Below are 17106 nucleotides of genomic sequence, written 5' to 3' on the forward strand. Positions count from 1 at the left end.
AATACTGATTATTATCAACACTATGCCGGGTGTTATATAATCGACCACCACTTCAGAGCGATAGTCTAGCTAGAATACAACGTTCACTCAATCTCCTTGATAATTTGTCGATAATAAAATTATCTAAGGATGCAACATCTCTTGGTGCATCATGTGGTATCCCCAGACTCCTTGCGAGTTCGCGGATCACATCTAGGGAAGGTACCCGAATCGGCATGAAATTCTCAACATGGATATTTGGATTAAGTGAAACGAGCTGATCTATGGCTTCTTTGCTAATATTATTACACCCTTCCAAATTGAGGTACTTTATGTTAAGACACGAACCAGCAATTTCTTTGATAGTTATATCGGTAATTTTACAAAAGCTGAGGTCAAGATGCTGGAGCCTTGGGCAAGAACGAATAACACTACAAATTGATGTTTCAGAAAACTCTGTACGTCTAGAAATGTTCAGACATTCTATTTTATAACATGAATTCGTGATTGCACATAGGCCTTTATCATTTTCCAAATTAAAACTTCCACGTATAGCAGATATATTAAGATACTCCAAATTTGAATATGATTTTGCTATTAGCTTTAGAATTTTACCTGTACAGTCCATACTTCCTTCAAAGTGAACATCTGCACAATGCCTTTGATTTTTTTATTTGAAAGTCGGTAGTGTGATATTTTAAGATGAGTTAATTTTGAGCTATAGATTGGTTTTCGCCCTCCCCATGAGTGGTATACCACACCATGTACTAATTTCATAAATTTTTCCAGTCGAGATTTATCCTCTACTTCATTTCCCTTTAGCTCAATGCGTCTCCATAGAATAGGGGCACCGCATCTGTACCACAATCGGGATACATATAGAGCGGGATAGAGGGATTTATCTATCAATAAGAAATGTAAAATCTGTTCTAATAGTTCTGGTAAATAAAAGATGCTTGATTGCGCCATATATAGTGCATGTTATATGTTGTATCTTTAAACGAAAAAATAAAATTACGTGATCACTGCTCCAGGCTGGCTGGCTTAGAAGAACAATCATCTTTTTGTGCAAACTTTAGCTCTCGTGCCAATCTATCCAATGTTAATTTAAGACCAATTATATAGACTTCTTGTTAAAATTCAGGTGCAACCCCTGCTAGAAACACCTTTTTAATATTTTTATTCGCATCTTCTATAATATCATCTAAACTTTTCATATTGTGTAATTTGCTAGCAAACCCCATACTTTGTTATATGAGCCTATATCCTTAATTAAAAAAATAATATTAATGTATGCATAGTGACTTCCCTACCCGCTTGCTTGCTCATATGCCAGAAAAAATATATAACATTTCATCATCTGATCTTTCGCGATTCTTCTCTTGTTCACTGTTCTAGACTATGTTACAGTATATGAATTAAAATAACATCAGGCACATTCTCTTATATAGGATCATCCTCTACAAAATACAGCGTTTCATCATCATAATAAAGGATCTTGTTTATAAATTGTTTCATTCCAAATCCAAAAGGTCTATTATATTCTTTTGGAGCAAATCCTTCGCGTGTATCTTTTTTAATGAAACCTAAAAATTCTGATTCTTCCCATTTATCTACATCCTACCATGGGACAACATTTTTAGCTATCTGCCGAATATTATATTTGACTATTTCTTTTTCCTGTCCTTCAAGCATTCCATTATGAAGCATATATCTTTCGATCTCTACCTGTTTTTTAGCTATTTCGGTTTCCCTTTCAATAAATTCCTCTGATACTACATCCCAATTAAAGGGATATTCCAGTTTCTCTTCTTCATGTCCCAATTTATAGTATTCTAGTACTTGTATCTTCCATCTTCGCCGAAACTCATGCTGGATTTCTTTATACCAAGTACTATTTATCCAGCAGAGCTTATCAAGAACCTCTAATGGAAGCTTTTGAATGATTATAGCAATTGTATCTGCTTTTTCGAGCGGGTTGTATGAATGCATTGTATATCAAACGTAATGATTTACTTAACTAATGTTTTTTATTTCAATTGCTAATTTTCACCTACATTATTCTCTAGACGAAAAAATATCTTTATATAAAAGCTTTGCCAAAGACGACTAGATTGCCATTGCTTTGAACATCTGCTCTATTTCGTCATCTGATCTTTTGCGATTCTCCTCCCTAGCTATTAGATAATAAAGCTCATATAATACCTCTAAACTGCTATATAGATCATTATCTTCATACCTTTTGCGATAATTTTCTAGCCTTTCAGTATATGCTTCTTCCTTAGGGAACATTTTTACTGCAAGTGTCTTAATATAGTTGTTCAGATCCTTTTCAGCTCGCAGTTTCTTTAGATAATCTCCATAATTTTTCGCAAGATTATCATATTTTCTGCCCTTTCGCAAAGCAGTTTTTATGACTTTGAATTGCGCAAGTTCTATATCTTTATGATCTACCATTTTTGTATGTTTCTAATATAGCAATAGAAAAACTTTAATTAATAAAATTATATTCTTTGATAATTTTACCTCCAGAAAAAATATTTGTTATAAAGTCTCTATTCCTTGACTCGAAGTCTAAGTTTCATAGCCCTTTCTTCTGCTTTCTCAGGAGATATTCCAGATGCTACCAGGCGTTTGTATAATCCAATTCGCCAATGTCCATAGGGGAGAGTTCGAATTCCATCAAGTAAGATCCAGCGCTTGTTATCATATGGATTCAGCCCTATCTTATTTACCCTCTCCAGATATATTTGATGATCATAACTTCGGAGGCCATACATATCATGCCGGGTTAGTTTCTTGTTCCTAAGCCATTCTAGAAACTTATCATGTTGAAGTTCTCTCTTAACCACGCATTTCTTAACACCCTTTGCCTTCTGGATGTCATGCTTCTTTTTAGGGTCTTCTGAATCGGGATCATTGGGAGTTTTAGGATCATGACCTGCTGGAAGAACTGAATACATTTTTGGCTTTAAGCATACTGATTCGTCTATTGGATCCCCTTTTGTCTCATCCTTCATTAGAAACAAGTCTCCTGAATAGTTAAGATCGAAAATATCTGGTCTTTCTGCTCGATCTTTATATATGTCTTCAGTTTCTATCCACATTATGAGCGAGTCTGTATCTGTATAAAGTAGACGGGCCTTATCTCCATAGCGAGGCTTTATGTAACTGTACCAAAAGTTGAACATCATAGCCTTGCTAATGTCGAGAATTGCCTGCCCTACATAGATTGGTTTGTTTAGAGTTACTGTATTTTTTAACATATAGACTGCTGTAATTCCCCTTCGAATGCTTTAAAGCCTACATACAATGGTGAACTTGCTAGGCGCCTGATTTTTTTATCCTCTTCTGTTCGGAGTAATTCTACTCTCATATGTTTACGAACATTTTCCATTTGTTTGCCAAAGACTGCATTGTTCTTTAGCTTATAGTACATGACCCCAAACTCGTCCCCATTAGCTTTAGCAATTTTACGCTTGCGAATGTTTTCCTCAATATATTCTTTCATCCAGGGGGATTACTTAAACTTGAGTGCGCCGTGGATCTTTGTGACCTTTAGCCCTTGTCTCATATATAGCTGAAATGCACGATAATGGACCACGTAGTTCTTTTTGGAATAAAGGGGTTGGACGAGCTTTTCTCCTGTTACATATTTGCCACCTCCTACTTCCTTGTCTTGTACTAATTTTGCGTTGTATGGACTTAACCAGTTTTCAGGTACTATTTGCTTTTCTGGCGCTAATGGATAATCTGTAAAGTAATCGTGCAAGTATACTGGAATTTCTAGATCAACTTCAAGTGTATAACCTATATCTGCATCAGGTGCGATGCTTTGGATATCTGGTATTTCCTTCGGGTTCACCTTACCCAAGATTTCTGTAGGCATTAAGGTTGCTTGTCTAAACCTCTTCAAAATCCTACAATTAGTTTCGTCAAAATTTTACTATAGATTTATTATAGTTTTGGCAGAGTTTTGGCAATTTCGGCATTTATAATAAGTTTTGGCAGTTTCGCTTTTCTCCAAAGTTTCGCCAGTTTTTTAATATAACTTTAATATAGTTTCAGCAGAATTTCGCTTTTCGGCGAAACGCCATCTCGCCTAAACCCCTAGGTTTCGGCAAGCAACCTTAGTAGGCATGTATTGGGTCATCGCGCCTGAGTATAAGGCATTCATATCCTCATACATGATCCAGGAATTCGGCTTGCTGGACTCATAGTCTAGACATTGTGGATTATTTGCTTTGGCATATCGATGACTTGACATTATCATACCTCCACGAATGCCTTTTTTTACCGTTAGATATTCATCCATATTTGTCATGAGTTTGAGTTCTGCCCCACTACTTTTGTAAAGAGAATCATTAAACATTTCAGGTGCTAAGACGTAGTGGGAAGGGTCTAAGCCATCAACTTGCAGACACATGATGGTATAGTTCATAAATACATCAGCTAGTAAGAGTACATCTGTCTCAAGATATAAGTCATAATATTCTCCAAAATTCTTCATCTCAAATTCCTGCCATACCTTTTGAGCATGTTCATAATCCTCTTTACTAATATTTTTCTGGCTAAGAAGCGAATAGAAACCCTTTCTAGGTGGGAGGCTTATTCTGTCGAATTTTTCCCATGCATTTGTCCAGTCATATGGGAAAACGCCCTTTCGAAAAAAAAGCTTAATCTTATCTATTGAGTAGCCTTTCTCTGTGAAATGCTTAACACTTAGGGGAACTTTTCTGGGTTTTCTCCTAGACATGCTACTAAGTTATCTAAACCCATTGCCATATGCTGAAAACTATCTAGAAATCGGAGTTGACCTACATCCATGGCCTTATACTTTCCAATATTTTCTGGAATGCAATTTAGCTTATCAGCTGTGAACTTGCTCACAACTTTCATAAGCGGATGGGAATCATACCCACAGAAATTATGGCAGATGAGAGGCACTTTCGTCTCAAAAGATCCTATCTGCAACTTTTTATTGCAGACATCATGAGCTGGACCTCAGAACTTACCACTTATATGGTCGTGGTCTTTTACTTTTCGATTGATCCCACTTAAAGCTTTGCTATATTCTTTCTGTGCCTCTTTCTTTTTAGGATGTTCTTTTTCCATACATGTTTCCCATTCTTTGATTTCTAATAAATTATGCTTTGCTTCTTTGAGCTTTTGTACCACCTCTGGTGCTGGTTTTAAAAAAGGTCCCTTGCAAATCCAGCATTCTGTCGCTTCATTGTACGTTTTCAGATCTCCTGGTGCCATTATCATTTCAGCCGGCGCGGATAAGTCCTCCTGTATGTTTACCTGCTCCTCCTCAATTTTTGTAACGAATCTTTCAAGTGCATCTGGACCTCTGTATAGATCATGACTCATAATCTCATAGTTAAGTGAACTATCCATACGAACAACTACATAACAATAGCCACACGGCTTGTGCATCTGTAATCTTTCGGTATGGGTTAACTTCGCCTTCTCTTCGGAGGCTAACTTTTCGGTTAACATTTCTAGATCCCAGAAAATATGATATGGATTTGGTTGCATGCATTTATGATTATAGAAAGCTTTGACACTCCTATTCTTCACCGGCATTTGCGGGCGCTGAGGGGCATTATTTAGACCCTTGCATTTTGGCAAATGTTTATTGTATCTTATCTCTGAAGAGTATACATAAAGATAATAACGGCAGAGGTATTTTCGCCCTTTATGTTTGCTATGATTGTATACTAGCTTATGTAAATCTTTGATAATACAGTAATGGCTTCTATCATCTTCTGTAATTACTAGAAGATTTATTTGCTTGTATTCATCTCCTCTTCTTTCTGTAACATAGCGAAAATTAAGACATTTGTTTTAGTTGTGCCATTTATAGACACATAGACTGATTTCAGGATTATTTTCTTCGAACTTCTTATAAACTGGTATTGAGATCGGCACTGGAATTGGGATGTCTTCCATATTAAGTTCCCCCACGAAAGCTCCATATAGCCGATGCGGATTTCTCTCTGAATGAACTTTTACAGGATGCAAAGCTCCTAGAATACTCCACCCGAAACACCAGTCATCATTATTTTGAATATTAATAATTCCATTATTACGTTTTGGCAAAGTTTCTGGCAAAGGTATATAGGCAGTAGAACCAATCGGATTGAAATCAGATATCTCTATACTAAATTCTTCTATATATTCTGGATAAGCATCAGACATTTGATATCATTAGTTAGCTCTAACCGTCACACTATTACTTGCTTATATAATTTTTTCTTTAATTATTTATTTCCTATATACCTATCACTTTTGATCATAGAAACCCTACCGAAGATAAGCATTTACAAGCTTTCTGAAGCAGTTCTAGCTATTGCAAAACTGAAGCATTAACTAATTATTAATTAATCTTTTCGAATCTAGTAATAAAAAGTAGGATGATCGGTGAATATTCTTGCCCATTTCTCTGCAATACCGGAAAGGCTTGTGGAAATCCTAGTACTAGGCCTGAAGGATGTCGCTTCCATTGGAAGGCTAAAAAACGTATACCTTGTTCCGATTGTGGTAAACCTACTGCTTCAGCTTGTGGACGATGCCCATTACATATCAGAGGGTACTATGTTACCCAACACTATAATAGACTTCGATCAGAGTTACAAGAAAGACTTCGATCAGAGATACGAGAAAGAACTTTTGAGGAATTAATGGTTACTCATAGAGATGCGCTTGCAAAGCTTAATATTACTCTCTGCAGGGAATGCTTCCATCCGATAAAATTAGAAGAAGGAGAATATTGTGATAGTTGCCGGCCAGAATAAATTAAAAGACCATTTCGGCTAGCTTTATACCTTAATTTTAGCCAGAATTTAGCTGGGCATTTCATTAGACTTGCTTTTTAGTTAGAGCATATTTTTTCGTTAAAGTTTTATGCTAATTGATAAGCTAGCCTATGCTGAACCCGTTCTTGACTAAGAAAAAGTTTGGACAATTTCGCGGATTTTTCTGAATTTTTACAGGGTGACGTTTCGTTAGATTTATATGACTTGATATGCTATTTTATAAGCTAATCTGCATAGAGACAGTTTCTGATATACCGTTGGCCACTGCATAAAGTACCCCCCAAAAATAATACCCCCCGTGATTAAGACCCGGGTATTATTCACCACCCTTTGTGATCTGTCCATGTATAGTACCCGGGTACTTTTCAAAGTCAAATGTTGTTAAAATTGATTAAGACCCGTACTATATCAATTATATCAATGATTTGTAAAATAAGGAAAGTTGTAATGTTTGCTTTAATACTATAAGGAGTTAAAATGCTCTCGTGATACACCTTAGTTTAGTTAACGTTAGTTACACGATCCCTTAAAAATAGCTACTCATGTTCTGTACGGTAACATCAGATCTCTTTATATAAATGCAAAAATCGTATTTTGTAATTTTTTTATCTTTATTTCAAAAATAATTTTTTGTTACAACTTTATACACGGGTATATTGAAATACAAGTACTTCTAAAGTTTATTTGTTTTATCTGATATTTCCTTCAACTAGTCCCAAATGTTTACATAATTTCCCTCTTCATTATCATAATATCCACTTTCTGAATTATTTTCACTTTCCTCACCACTTTCCTCACCACTTTCTTCACCGCTTTTTTCACCACTTTCTTTACCACTTTCTTCACCACTTTCCTCACCACTTTCTTCACCGCTTTTTTCACCACTTTCTTTACCACTTTCTTCACCACTTTCTTCACTACTTTCTCCACCACTTTCTCCACCACTTTCTTCATCACTTTCATCATTTTCTCCCTCTTCTTCGTCAATATTGATTACTTGTGCACCTTTTTTACCTGATACTCTCTCAAAATCAAAAATATATTTGTCTTCAGAACCATCTACCTCCGTGGAGATTCCACAGCACTTGAAGGACCGTTGTATCATTATAGGATCAATATTATCCCATGCTTCTTTAACCCAGGATGCTACTAATGAGTATGATGGACGTTTAATCTTGCCTGAAGGTGTGTATTCTTTTATAGCCTCGTCCATCCATTTGTTATAAACATGACGAACCTATAAAAATAAAATAAAGAAAATTTATTAATATTCGCAGATAATATTTATTTTAAATTCATAATATCTAACAACCTTTGCTTTAAATGCTTTATTCAAGGACACATCTAATGGTTGTAAACGTGAGGTTAAACCACCCGGAATTACAGCCATATCTGTATTTTTTCTTTAAAATGACGTTTTACAGGATCTGTCCTATGAGCAGTAAATGAATCAAGAACGAGAAGTGAACGTGGATTTGAACCCTAAATTAGCCCTTCGTCGCCACACATTTTCCACCCACCAAATCATTTCTTTCTCATCCATCCAGCCAGTTGGATTTGCATGAACATATATACCATCTGGAAACTGCTCTCGTGGTACTTTAACTAACTTAAAAATGATTAGTGGAGGAAGGCTTAGTGCCATCTGCAAGGCAAGAGCGGGGTTACTGTAAAATGGGTACGTTCATGGCCTGTTGTAAGGATTGAGACTGTTCGTTTTCCACGTTCTTCAATGGTTGTTTGACTTGGCAAATTGAATGCCATAGGGGTTTCATCCATGTTGCCAATCAAATTTAAAGGATAGTTATGCTTTCAGTTCGTAGATAAAGAAGGTATGATAAAAAATTTTGTTGTTGTTCGTTATATTCCTCAGGTAATCTTTGTGCAACTGTAGTGCGTCGGCGGTTTACCGACGAATGACGGGACATAAATCCATCCACCCACTTATGTGAAAATTGACATTTATGAATATCAGGATACTGGGAACGGTATTCTTGTTTATGGAGCCAAACTTCGAGCTTTTGCACCAATCATATATCTGGTTACAGTTTTTAATTGTCTTCTTAGGTCACGAACCCACTCCAAAAGTTCCTCTTCAAGTTGTGGATATTTTGGTCGTGCACCAATATTAAGTTTTTGAACATATGGAGCCGCGCACATCAAGTTAGTTTTTTTATTTTTCCAGTCGCGAATCCTTGCTTTTGGTTCAATTCCATACTTATTTGCAGTTGCCCGAATACTACGTCCATTTTCATGATAGAACACAACCATCAACTTTTCGCGAGCATTCCATTGTCGACGCTTTTTTTGTGTATTTATTGCTCGTCGTGCACCAAAATTTCCCTTCGGCATTTTTAGGATACTATATAAGAGGCACTAAAAGTAAATAATATTTCAAAAATTTCGCGTTTTTTTTCAAGGTTCGAAGTAGGTAAATAGGGGGTAATAGGATCTGCTTTATCAAGGAGGGTATCATGAACATCACGGATGATAACTCAAAAAAGAAGTATTGACATCTACTCTGGAAAATTTTCTCGTTTCTTATAGCCAATTTCTAAATTTTTGATTTTGACGAAATGCCATATTTGTTTCAAAAAAATTTTATTTTTATATTTTTTAGAAATAAATATATGTTCAGAACAACGAAATAGATGAAATAAATTTTATTAATCGTTTGATTTGATTGATTTATTTATATTACAAAATTTGTGATCACAATACCGCAGTATAACGTAAGCGGCCCGTTATATAATAACCCTTATATAATATCCCCCTTATATAATATCCCCCTACAAATAGTACCCGGTTCCTCACAAAGTACCCATGGGTACTAATCAATTTAAAAAACCGAGTTCTTGATTAAGACCCGGGGTACTTTATGCAGTGGCCAACGGTACTATTTTTCATTAGACTTATATTACAGAACGGTATATTCTGGAGGAAATTAGGACAGTTAGACTTATTTTTTGTTAAATTATTATACTATTTAATGAGCTAGCTTATACTGAACCCGTTCTTGACTAAAGAAAAGTTAGGACAATTCCGCGAATTTTGCAGGGGTGGCATTTCGTTAGACTTTTATATAAAATATGCTATTTAGTAAGCTAGCCTGCATTGAACCCATTCTTAATTAAGGAAAAGTTGGGACAAAAATCCCGTTGGATTTATTTAACAAATATGCTATTTAATGAGCTAGCTTGTACAGAAGGCATTCTTGTATATAGAAAAGTTCGTTAGATTTAAAAAGTCACATGATTTTTTTTTCGTTAGACTTATTTATGGGGTAATAAGGACCATTAGACTTAAATTCGTTAGACTTAAGTAGTTAATATGTTATTTTAAAGAGCTAACACGCGCAGAATCAATTCCTGATATAATATTTTTCGTTAGATTTAATAAATATAACTGAAAAGTTAATATAGAAATTAAGATTCTAGAGCCGTTAGAAGCTTTTCTAATATATTAATAAAAATCAATATGTATTCTGAAGTTGGAGAACCTACACAGAATTAAGAAATATAATATAAAAATTAAGATTCTAGAACTGATAGAAGCTCTTCTAATATAATAAGAAAAATCGATATTGTTTTTAACGTTCTGTGACCCGTACACACAATGTTTCAGTGGGGCCAGACCTTCGGTCCTTAAACCCCCACTTTCACATTGTGTGCTTCTTTTCAATTTGTGCTTAAGCAAGCGCGCTCTATAGTTAAGGACATGGCTGCTCTTCTTGGTCCAAAAAAATTATTAGTGCAACATGTGGCCTACCTGTACAATGCTGTTCTCCTCCCACAGTTGGAATTTCGCCTACAAACCACTCTTTTTTCAGAAAAAACGATTGAATCGATTATTAAACCTATATTCTCGGTTTTACAGAAAAAAGCTGGACTTGCTGCTACTACGCCATTGGCTTTATTATTTCTTAAACTTCCGTTTTCAATTCAAAATGCCTTTTATTGGTTCCTTTCCTTCCACATTGCATCTTGGCAAAAAATATTTACACATCCTGATTTCAGGAACTTTGCTCTTTATGCTATCTCTTATCTTCAAGGATATTTGGGCGCTGAAAGCTACCCAACTACCATTAGTCTGGAACCATAGTCTCAAGTAGTCTCTCTTCGAACACATACCTTGTTTAATTCAATTTTATTTTCTTCGTGATTGAATATCACATGGTCCCTCTCCTTCCAACCTCCGAGACGGGATTTACAACAAGCGTTGCTGCTTCGATCTGTTTTACCACATTCGATTTTTCAGACCGCTTGGAAACTTTGGAAAAATTTGAACATTTTTGTGCTTGCTCAATTGGCTTCTCCTTGTGGACGTTATCTTATGAATTGGTTTGATCTTCGTTACCTTGGTATCGTTGGTCGTAAAGGACGAATTCCTACTTGGTTTAATTTTATTAAAAATAATTTTCTTTCTTCTTCTTCTTCTTCTCTGTTTTTGCCTTTGTATTTTATTAATTCTTCTTTTACTTTAGCTTCACCTTGTTTATTAGATCATACATTTAAAGATTATCATTTTTATCCTTAATGGGCTATTAATTTTAATTCTGCTACCCAAACTTTATCTGTTGGCTGTGTCTGCATCACCTATAAGAAACAAAACTCTGCTATCATATCTCATTGGCTTCCTGTATCTACTTCAGCCGATGAACGATCCTATAATCACAGGTCGAAAAGTGAAAAATCAGGCACCAATCGGTCACCAATCAGGTAGCTGATTGGTGACTGATTGGTGACTGATTGGTACCTGATTGACATTTTCGCCAAATACCGTCACCAATCAGGCAGTTTGCTAACTTTTGATCCAGTGATCAGAAAAAGATGAAATATAGCTCATTGGAATCGTCTCAACAAGACGAATCTAATTGTAGTAAAATCGCATCTCTAGGATTGATAGTTAATAAAAAATTAAATAAAATATAAATGATACATTTTCATTTTTATATTTTACTTAATTTCTCATCAAGTATTAATCCTAGAAATGCGATTTTACTACCATTAGATTTGTCTTGTTGAGACGATTCCAATGAGCTATATTTCATCTTTTTCTGATCACTGGATCAAAAGTTAGCAAACTGCCTGATTGGTGACGGTATTTGGCGAAAATGCCAATCAGGCACCAATCGGTCACCAATCAGGTACCTGATTGGTGACCGATTGGTAACTGATTGATGCCTGATTTTTCACTTTTCGACCTGTGAATCCTTGTCCTGGTTGTTCTTTTAATTTACCTGCTTTATCCATGAAATCTGCAATTAAACAGCGCTGTAATAGTGAAAAATGTTTTTTCAATGTTGCCTTATCTAAAACTGCGGGATATCCTACCAGAAATGCTAAAGTGTTTGCGGCTTATCTTCCTATAACTCTATCTACCTCATGGAGTTATGCTTCTTCTCTGGCTCTTATGCATTTGACAAATTTATCCTTCCCTGATCCTCCGGACACTTCCTCTCCTTCTACATCAAGAATTAATGACGATGATGTTTTACCTCTTTCTGTGCATATTATGTATACCGATGGTTCATTCTTGTCTGTTAAGGACTCCTCTTCTCCTTCTATGACTTCTGCTTGGCTTGCTCTTGATGATGACGAATTTATTCTTGAATCTTCATCTTTATGTCTCCCTTCATGTTTCTCTTCCGCTTTGCGTTTTGAGATCTATGCTGTTGTATTAGAACTAAACGCTCTTTCCCATAACTCTTCAATTTCCATTTATACTGATTGTAGTTAACTTATCTCGTTATGGAAACATTTTGTTAATGCTCCTTTTTCACCGAAGTTGCTTCGTGAACCCAATCATCTTCTTTGGCTTTCTATTCGGCACCTTATCATGGAACGTAATCTCAATGTTGATTTGATTAAAAACCCTGCTCATGGCGATGACATTTATAATATACAAGCGGATTCTTTGGCTAAAAATGCTCATTCATCTTTATAACCTACTTTCTCACCTTTGGCCTTTTGTCACGCTCCATGTCTATTGGCTTTTAATTCTTTGCTTATTGACATGAATATCCGTCATTTCATACGCTCTATAGCAGATGTTCGTGCTCTTTTATCATTCTGTTCTATGGCGCGTTTTACTGCACTTGGTTCTCCTACACTTTTTGACTGGGCTGGTATACATTTTTGCCTTTCGCAGATTAAAGGTTTCGCTTCGCATAAGAATGGTCATCCTAAATTTTGGATCTTTCGTATCAAACTTCTCTTGGATATGTTGCCTACCTTGACTACTCTACAACAACGTATGCCTCACTTGTACTTTTTGGACTGGTTGTGTCCGCAGTGTAACTCTGCTTCTGAAGATTTGAATCATCTTTGGACTTGTCCCTACATTTTACCTGATCTTAATTCATGCTCAACGCATTGTTCCGAAGTCATTAAATTTAGAGACCTCTGTCTATCTTCGTTCTTGTCCTTGAAATCCTTGGATATTTCCTTTCAAACTGAATTTTTTTCTTTAGATTGTTGGGATTACGATACCCCTTCTCCGTCCTGTCTTTGGCTTACTAGAGGATTATTGCCTGCGCATTTAACGGCATTTCTAAAACAATATTTTTCCCTTTCTGTTATATATAAAAATATATCTCCTCTTCTTAATGACTTCCAAGTCAAACTGTATGGTGAAATTTGGTTATGTCAGAATGTTCTTTTCCATGCTTGGGAAGAGTCTCAGGGTATCTCGGCTGCTTCCAAATTACGTGACCCATCTTTAAATTCTTCATCTATTATTTCTTCTTTACAAATTCACAATTCTCTTCTGGCGACAGTTTCTCAGGATTCCTGGATTTCTTGGATATCCTCTTCTATAATTCGGGATGGATCATGGATCTCGCACTTGGATTTTCTGCGCCGCTTAATAGTTCAACCTCTTAGGATTTCTTTCTGGTAACGGACTGGATTTTTGGATGTTGGATAGTTGACTCACACTGGCCTTCGGGTAAAGTTGGGGTATGCGATTCTGTAATAGTTTAGTTTTTCTTTGCTTCAATTTATTTTAGTTTAGATTTCTTTACTTGTATGAGTCGTGAAGCTACTCTTTTTATTTTTTAGTTTATTTTCTTATTATTTTTGTAATATTGTTCGATTATACTTTCGATGTTTAAATATAAAATAAAAAATAAAGTCATAAGACTGTTTGCACAGGAAAAGGATAATACTGGGTTGGTCACCCTATCTCAGTGGTTAGTCACTGAGACCCTCATTAAGCCTAAGTATGGTGAGGTCGCAGGTTCAATTCCTATGACCACAGAAATAAAAAGAATTTTACTGCGGACGCTACAACCAATAGTGTGAAGGTACAGGGATTAGTGTAGTTGGACTGCATCATAGTGAATTAGTGTGTACAGTTAGGCCGCACATTTCAACTAAGGGTCATGGTGTCCTTCTAACGTTCCCTATGAGGCCATTGGCATGTGCGCAGTCCTGTCCTTGAGGTCACTACTATACCTTGGGGGACTTCCTGTCCGGATGGTCACTCTACGATACCGCTTGTGGTCAGTAATGGCTAGATGGTCGTCCTAGATGGTAAAGCTGAGGGTGCAATGTCTTAGTGGTAGTTAAACCTTCTGTTAGGTTTTAGACCAACCAAGGTGTTTGTGCACAGAACAGGTAGCATGGCTATGGGGTTCGATTCCCTACTCCTTGGGTCCTGGTTGATGATCCCTGGTGGTTGATACCCACCATAAGCGGTGATCTTAGACAGATGCCTGCTACTTCCTGTCTGAGTGGTCACTACAAAGTATACCACTTGGGTAAACAACTGTACTATCGGTGCTAGGTAATCGCGGGCTGTAGTGGCCTTTGAGTGAGACTTAGTACCTAAAATGGCGGTATGGAAGGGTACTAGATGGTTGATGTTACTTGTCGAAAGTCCTCCATAAAAGTAGATGCTTTCTAAAGGTCGTTAAATAAATTGAGTATTAGTATCATGCAATGGGTATAGGATGAGTAGGCAGCGTGTACCTAGCTTCAGATCAGCCTAAAATGGCCCGATGGGAATGTCTTCTATAGTGGTGCTGTTACCTGAGGAATTAAGTACTCGGTATAATGGTTGCCCATTGAAGATGATAGGACACAGACCCGAGATTAGTCTCATAAGAGGCAATGGGTGGTCTGGCTGTAAACACTTGCAAAGGAAAAGGATAATACTACTACCATTCGATCCGTCTCAGTGAGACGATTCTAACAAGCTATGATACATCTTTGTACGATTATTAGATGCCAAGTTATTTAATATATTCTTTATATATATAACTGTGATTATAAACGGTTCTTTTTAATATAAGATTTTTGAAGATAGGTGTGATAGTGACTATAGATAGATTGTGACTATATAGGATAGATTTTAATAATAAAGTGTTTTGAACATTCAACTGGTGTAACTATATACACTGGCCTACAATAAATGTTCGGATTTTTTTTTTATTTATAAAATTTACATGTAAAATTCATAATTTTGTGTACATATAAAAAATTTTTTTGTACTTATTAATTGACAAATAAATTTTATTATATTAAAATATAAAATATAAAGTAATTATATAAAAAATATTATCACGAAAAAATTAATATTTGGTATGGCCACCTTTGGTCTTAATTACTGCTTTAACCCGATTAGGCATACTCAAAATTAGGCGTTGACATGTTTCAATAGTGATTTTTTGCCACTCGTCTTGTATTACCTCAATTAACTCCTGTTTAAACCTGGGTACAGGCTTTCTTTTTCGAACCTGACTATCCAAATGGTTCCACAGGTTCTCAATCGGGTTAAGATCAGGGCTTTGCGCCACCCAATCTAAAATTGGAATGTTATGTGTTCTCATCTACCAAACGGTGTAAGTTGAAGTATGACATGATGTTCCGTCTTGCTGAAAAATAGAGTTGGGATAATTGTCAACCCATGGGATGAAATGGTTAGCCAGAATATTAACGTATTCATCAGAATCCATATTCCCTTCAACCACGATCAAAGGTCTAACCCCATGCCAACCGAAACACCCCAAAACATTACCGATCCCCCTCCAAACTTAACTGAAGATTGAATACAATCTTTATTGTACGTTTCTCTAGAACTTCTCCATACTCTTGCTCGACCATCTGATTGAAAAAGAGCGAACCTTGATTCATCTGACCATACCACTTGTTTCCACTCTTCTGCCCAATTTTTTTTATCTTTACACCATTTCAAGCGGTCAGTTCGATGTTTTTCGGTTAAACGAGGCTTTTTTTTTGCAGTGTAACTTCCAAGACCTTCATCATGAAGGTATCTTCTGACTGTATTATAGTGGAAAGTTGTGTCAAGACTGGTATTAAACTTGTCTGTTACATCACCTAGAGGAGAAAACTGGTCAGTTCGTATGATACGTTTTAAAGCTCGGGTATTGCATTTTTTGAGCGTTTTTGGTCTTCCAGGACGTTGCTTTGATTCTGTAGAACCTGTTTCTTTATACTTTTTTACAATATCACATACGGTACTCTCTGGTATATTAAGTTGAACGGAAATGACTCTTTGCTTAGTACTAGTAAAATAGGCGCCGATAATTTGTTCCCGGTTAGCTTTTGAAACTTGTTTTCCAGGCATTGAAAACTAGAAGAAGAGTGAAAAATAATATTTTTGTTATCTCCTTTATTTATATGTACGATAGGGAGAAATCACCGATCGTAACACAGGGATGCAAATTTACGTGATGAAAATCCGAACATTTATTGTAGGCCAGTGTAGTAGAATGTGACTATAACGGGAGTGACTATAGAGGGAGTTGACTGTATATATAAGTACCCGATATGTGTATGATATGTGTATTATTTGTGTATGATTTTCTACATTTTGAGTACCCGATATATGTAAGATATGTGTAGGATATGTGTAGGATAGACCATTTTTTTACCAGTGATATATTAAAGTTCTTTATTTTACATCCATATTCAGTAAAATTTTGAATACAAGTATATCAAGTTGCTATTTATTAATTTAGAAAGTTTGAGTTATAATTATTATGTAGAATTTTGAATTCACCAAACATTTATATCAAAAAAATCGGTAAATTGTTATTTATTACGACTACAGCAGGCTAGTGAGTACGACTACGTGTGAGTACGCATCACATAGATATGTAATCACGTATTATGTAGTCATATGACTTGAAATGATTACACAAGTACGCAATACAATCTTTGTACTCACTGTACTCACGTACTCACGTACCAATCATTAATTGTATAACGACCAGTTTTGGCAAATTTTTTTTAATTTTTTCAAAAGGCAATTCATCGCGCTTTTTTTTTAATTTATTTAA

General features: G+C 35.8%; 6 protein-coding genes across 6 annotated transcripts; all 6 read right to left on the bottom strand.

Moving 5' to 3' along the window:
- Positions 1-52: 52 nt before the first annotated feature.
- On the bottom strand, positions 53-607 carry OCT59_022632 (uncharacterized protein; the record flags this gene model as incomplete). The annotated part of the gene is made up of 1 exon (XM_025325149.1): positions 53-607. One exon carries the CDS (start codon positions 605-607, stop codon positions 53-55), a length of 555 nt encoding a protein of 184 aa, XP_025182610.1.
- Positions 608-1422: 815 nt separating this feature from the next.
- On the bottom strand, positions 1423-1971 carry OCT59_022633 (uncharacterized protein; the record flags this gene model as incomplete). The annotated part of the gene is made up of 2 exons (XM_066144901.1): positions 1423-1599; positions 1708-1971. 2 exons carry the CDS (start codon positions 1969-1971, stop codon positions 1423-1425), a joined length of 441 nt encoding a protein of 146 aa, XP_066006318.1.
- A 117-nt stretch (positions 1972-2088) lies between these two features.
- Positions 2089-2436, bottom strand: OCT59_022634 (uncharacterized protein; the record flags this gene model as incomplete). Its single annotated transcript, XM_066144902.1, has 1 exon — positions 2089-2436. The coding sequence occupies one exon, from the start codon at positions 2434-2436 to the stop codon at positions 2089-2091; it is 348 nt and encodes a 115-aa protein (XP_066006319.1).
- Positions 2437-2534: 98 nt separating this feature from the next.
- Positions 2535-2999, bottom strand: OCT59_022635 (uncharacterized protein; the record flags this gene model as incomplete). Its single annotated transcript, XM_066144903.1, has 1 exon — positions 2535-2999. The coding sequence occupies one exon, from the start codon at positions 2997-2999 to the stop codon at positions 2535-2537; it is 465 nt and encodes a 154-aa protein (XP_066006320.1).
- Positions 3000-4701: 1702 nt separating this feature from the next.
- OCT59_022636 (uncharacterized protein) lies at positions 4702-6183 on the bottom strand (the record flags this gene model as incomplete). The annotated part of the gene is made up of 3 exons (XM_066144904.1): positions 4702-4829; positions 4995-5798; positions 5859-6183. The coding sequence occupies 3 exons, from the start codon at positions 6181-6183 to the stop codon at positions 4702-4704; spliced, it is 1257 nt and encodes a 418-aa protein (XP_066006321.1).
- A 2615-nt stretch (positions 6184-8798) lies between these two features.
- OCT59_022637 (uncharacterized protein) lies at positions 8799-9152 on the bottom strand (the record flags this gene model as incomplete). The annotated part of the gene is made up of 1 exon (XM_066144905.1): positions 8799-9152. One exon carries the CDS (start codon positions 9150-9152, stop codon positions 8799-8801), a length of 354 nt encoding a protein of 117 aa, XP_066006322.1.
- Between the last annotated feature and the right edge of the window lie 7954 nt (positions 9153-17106).

This window comes from Rhizophagus irregularis, chromosome 31, assembly GCF_026210795.1.
Source record: "Rhizophagus irregularis chromosome 31, complete sequence".
Taxonomy (NCBI): Eukaryota; Fungi; Glomeromycota; class Glomeromycetes; order Glomerales; family Glomeraceae; genus Rhizophagus; species Rhizophagus irregularis.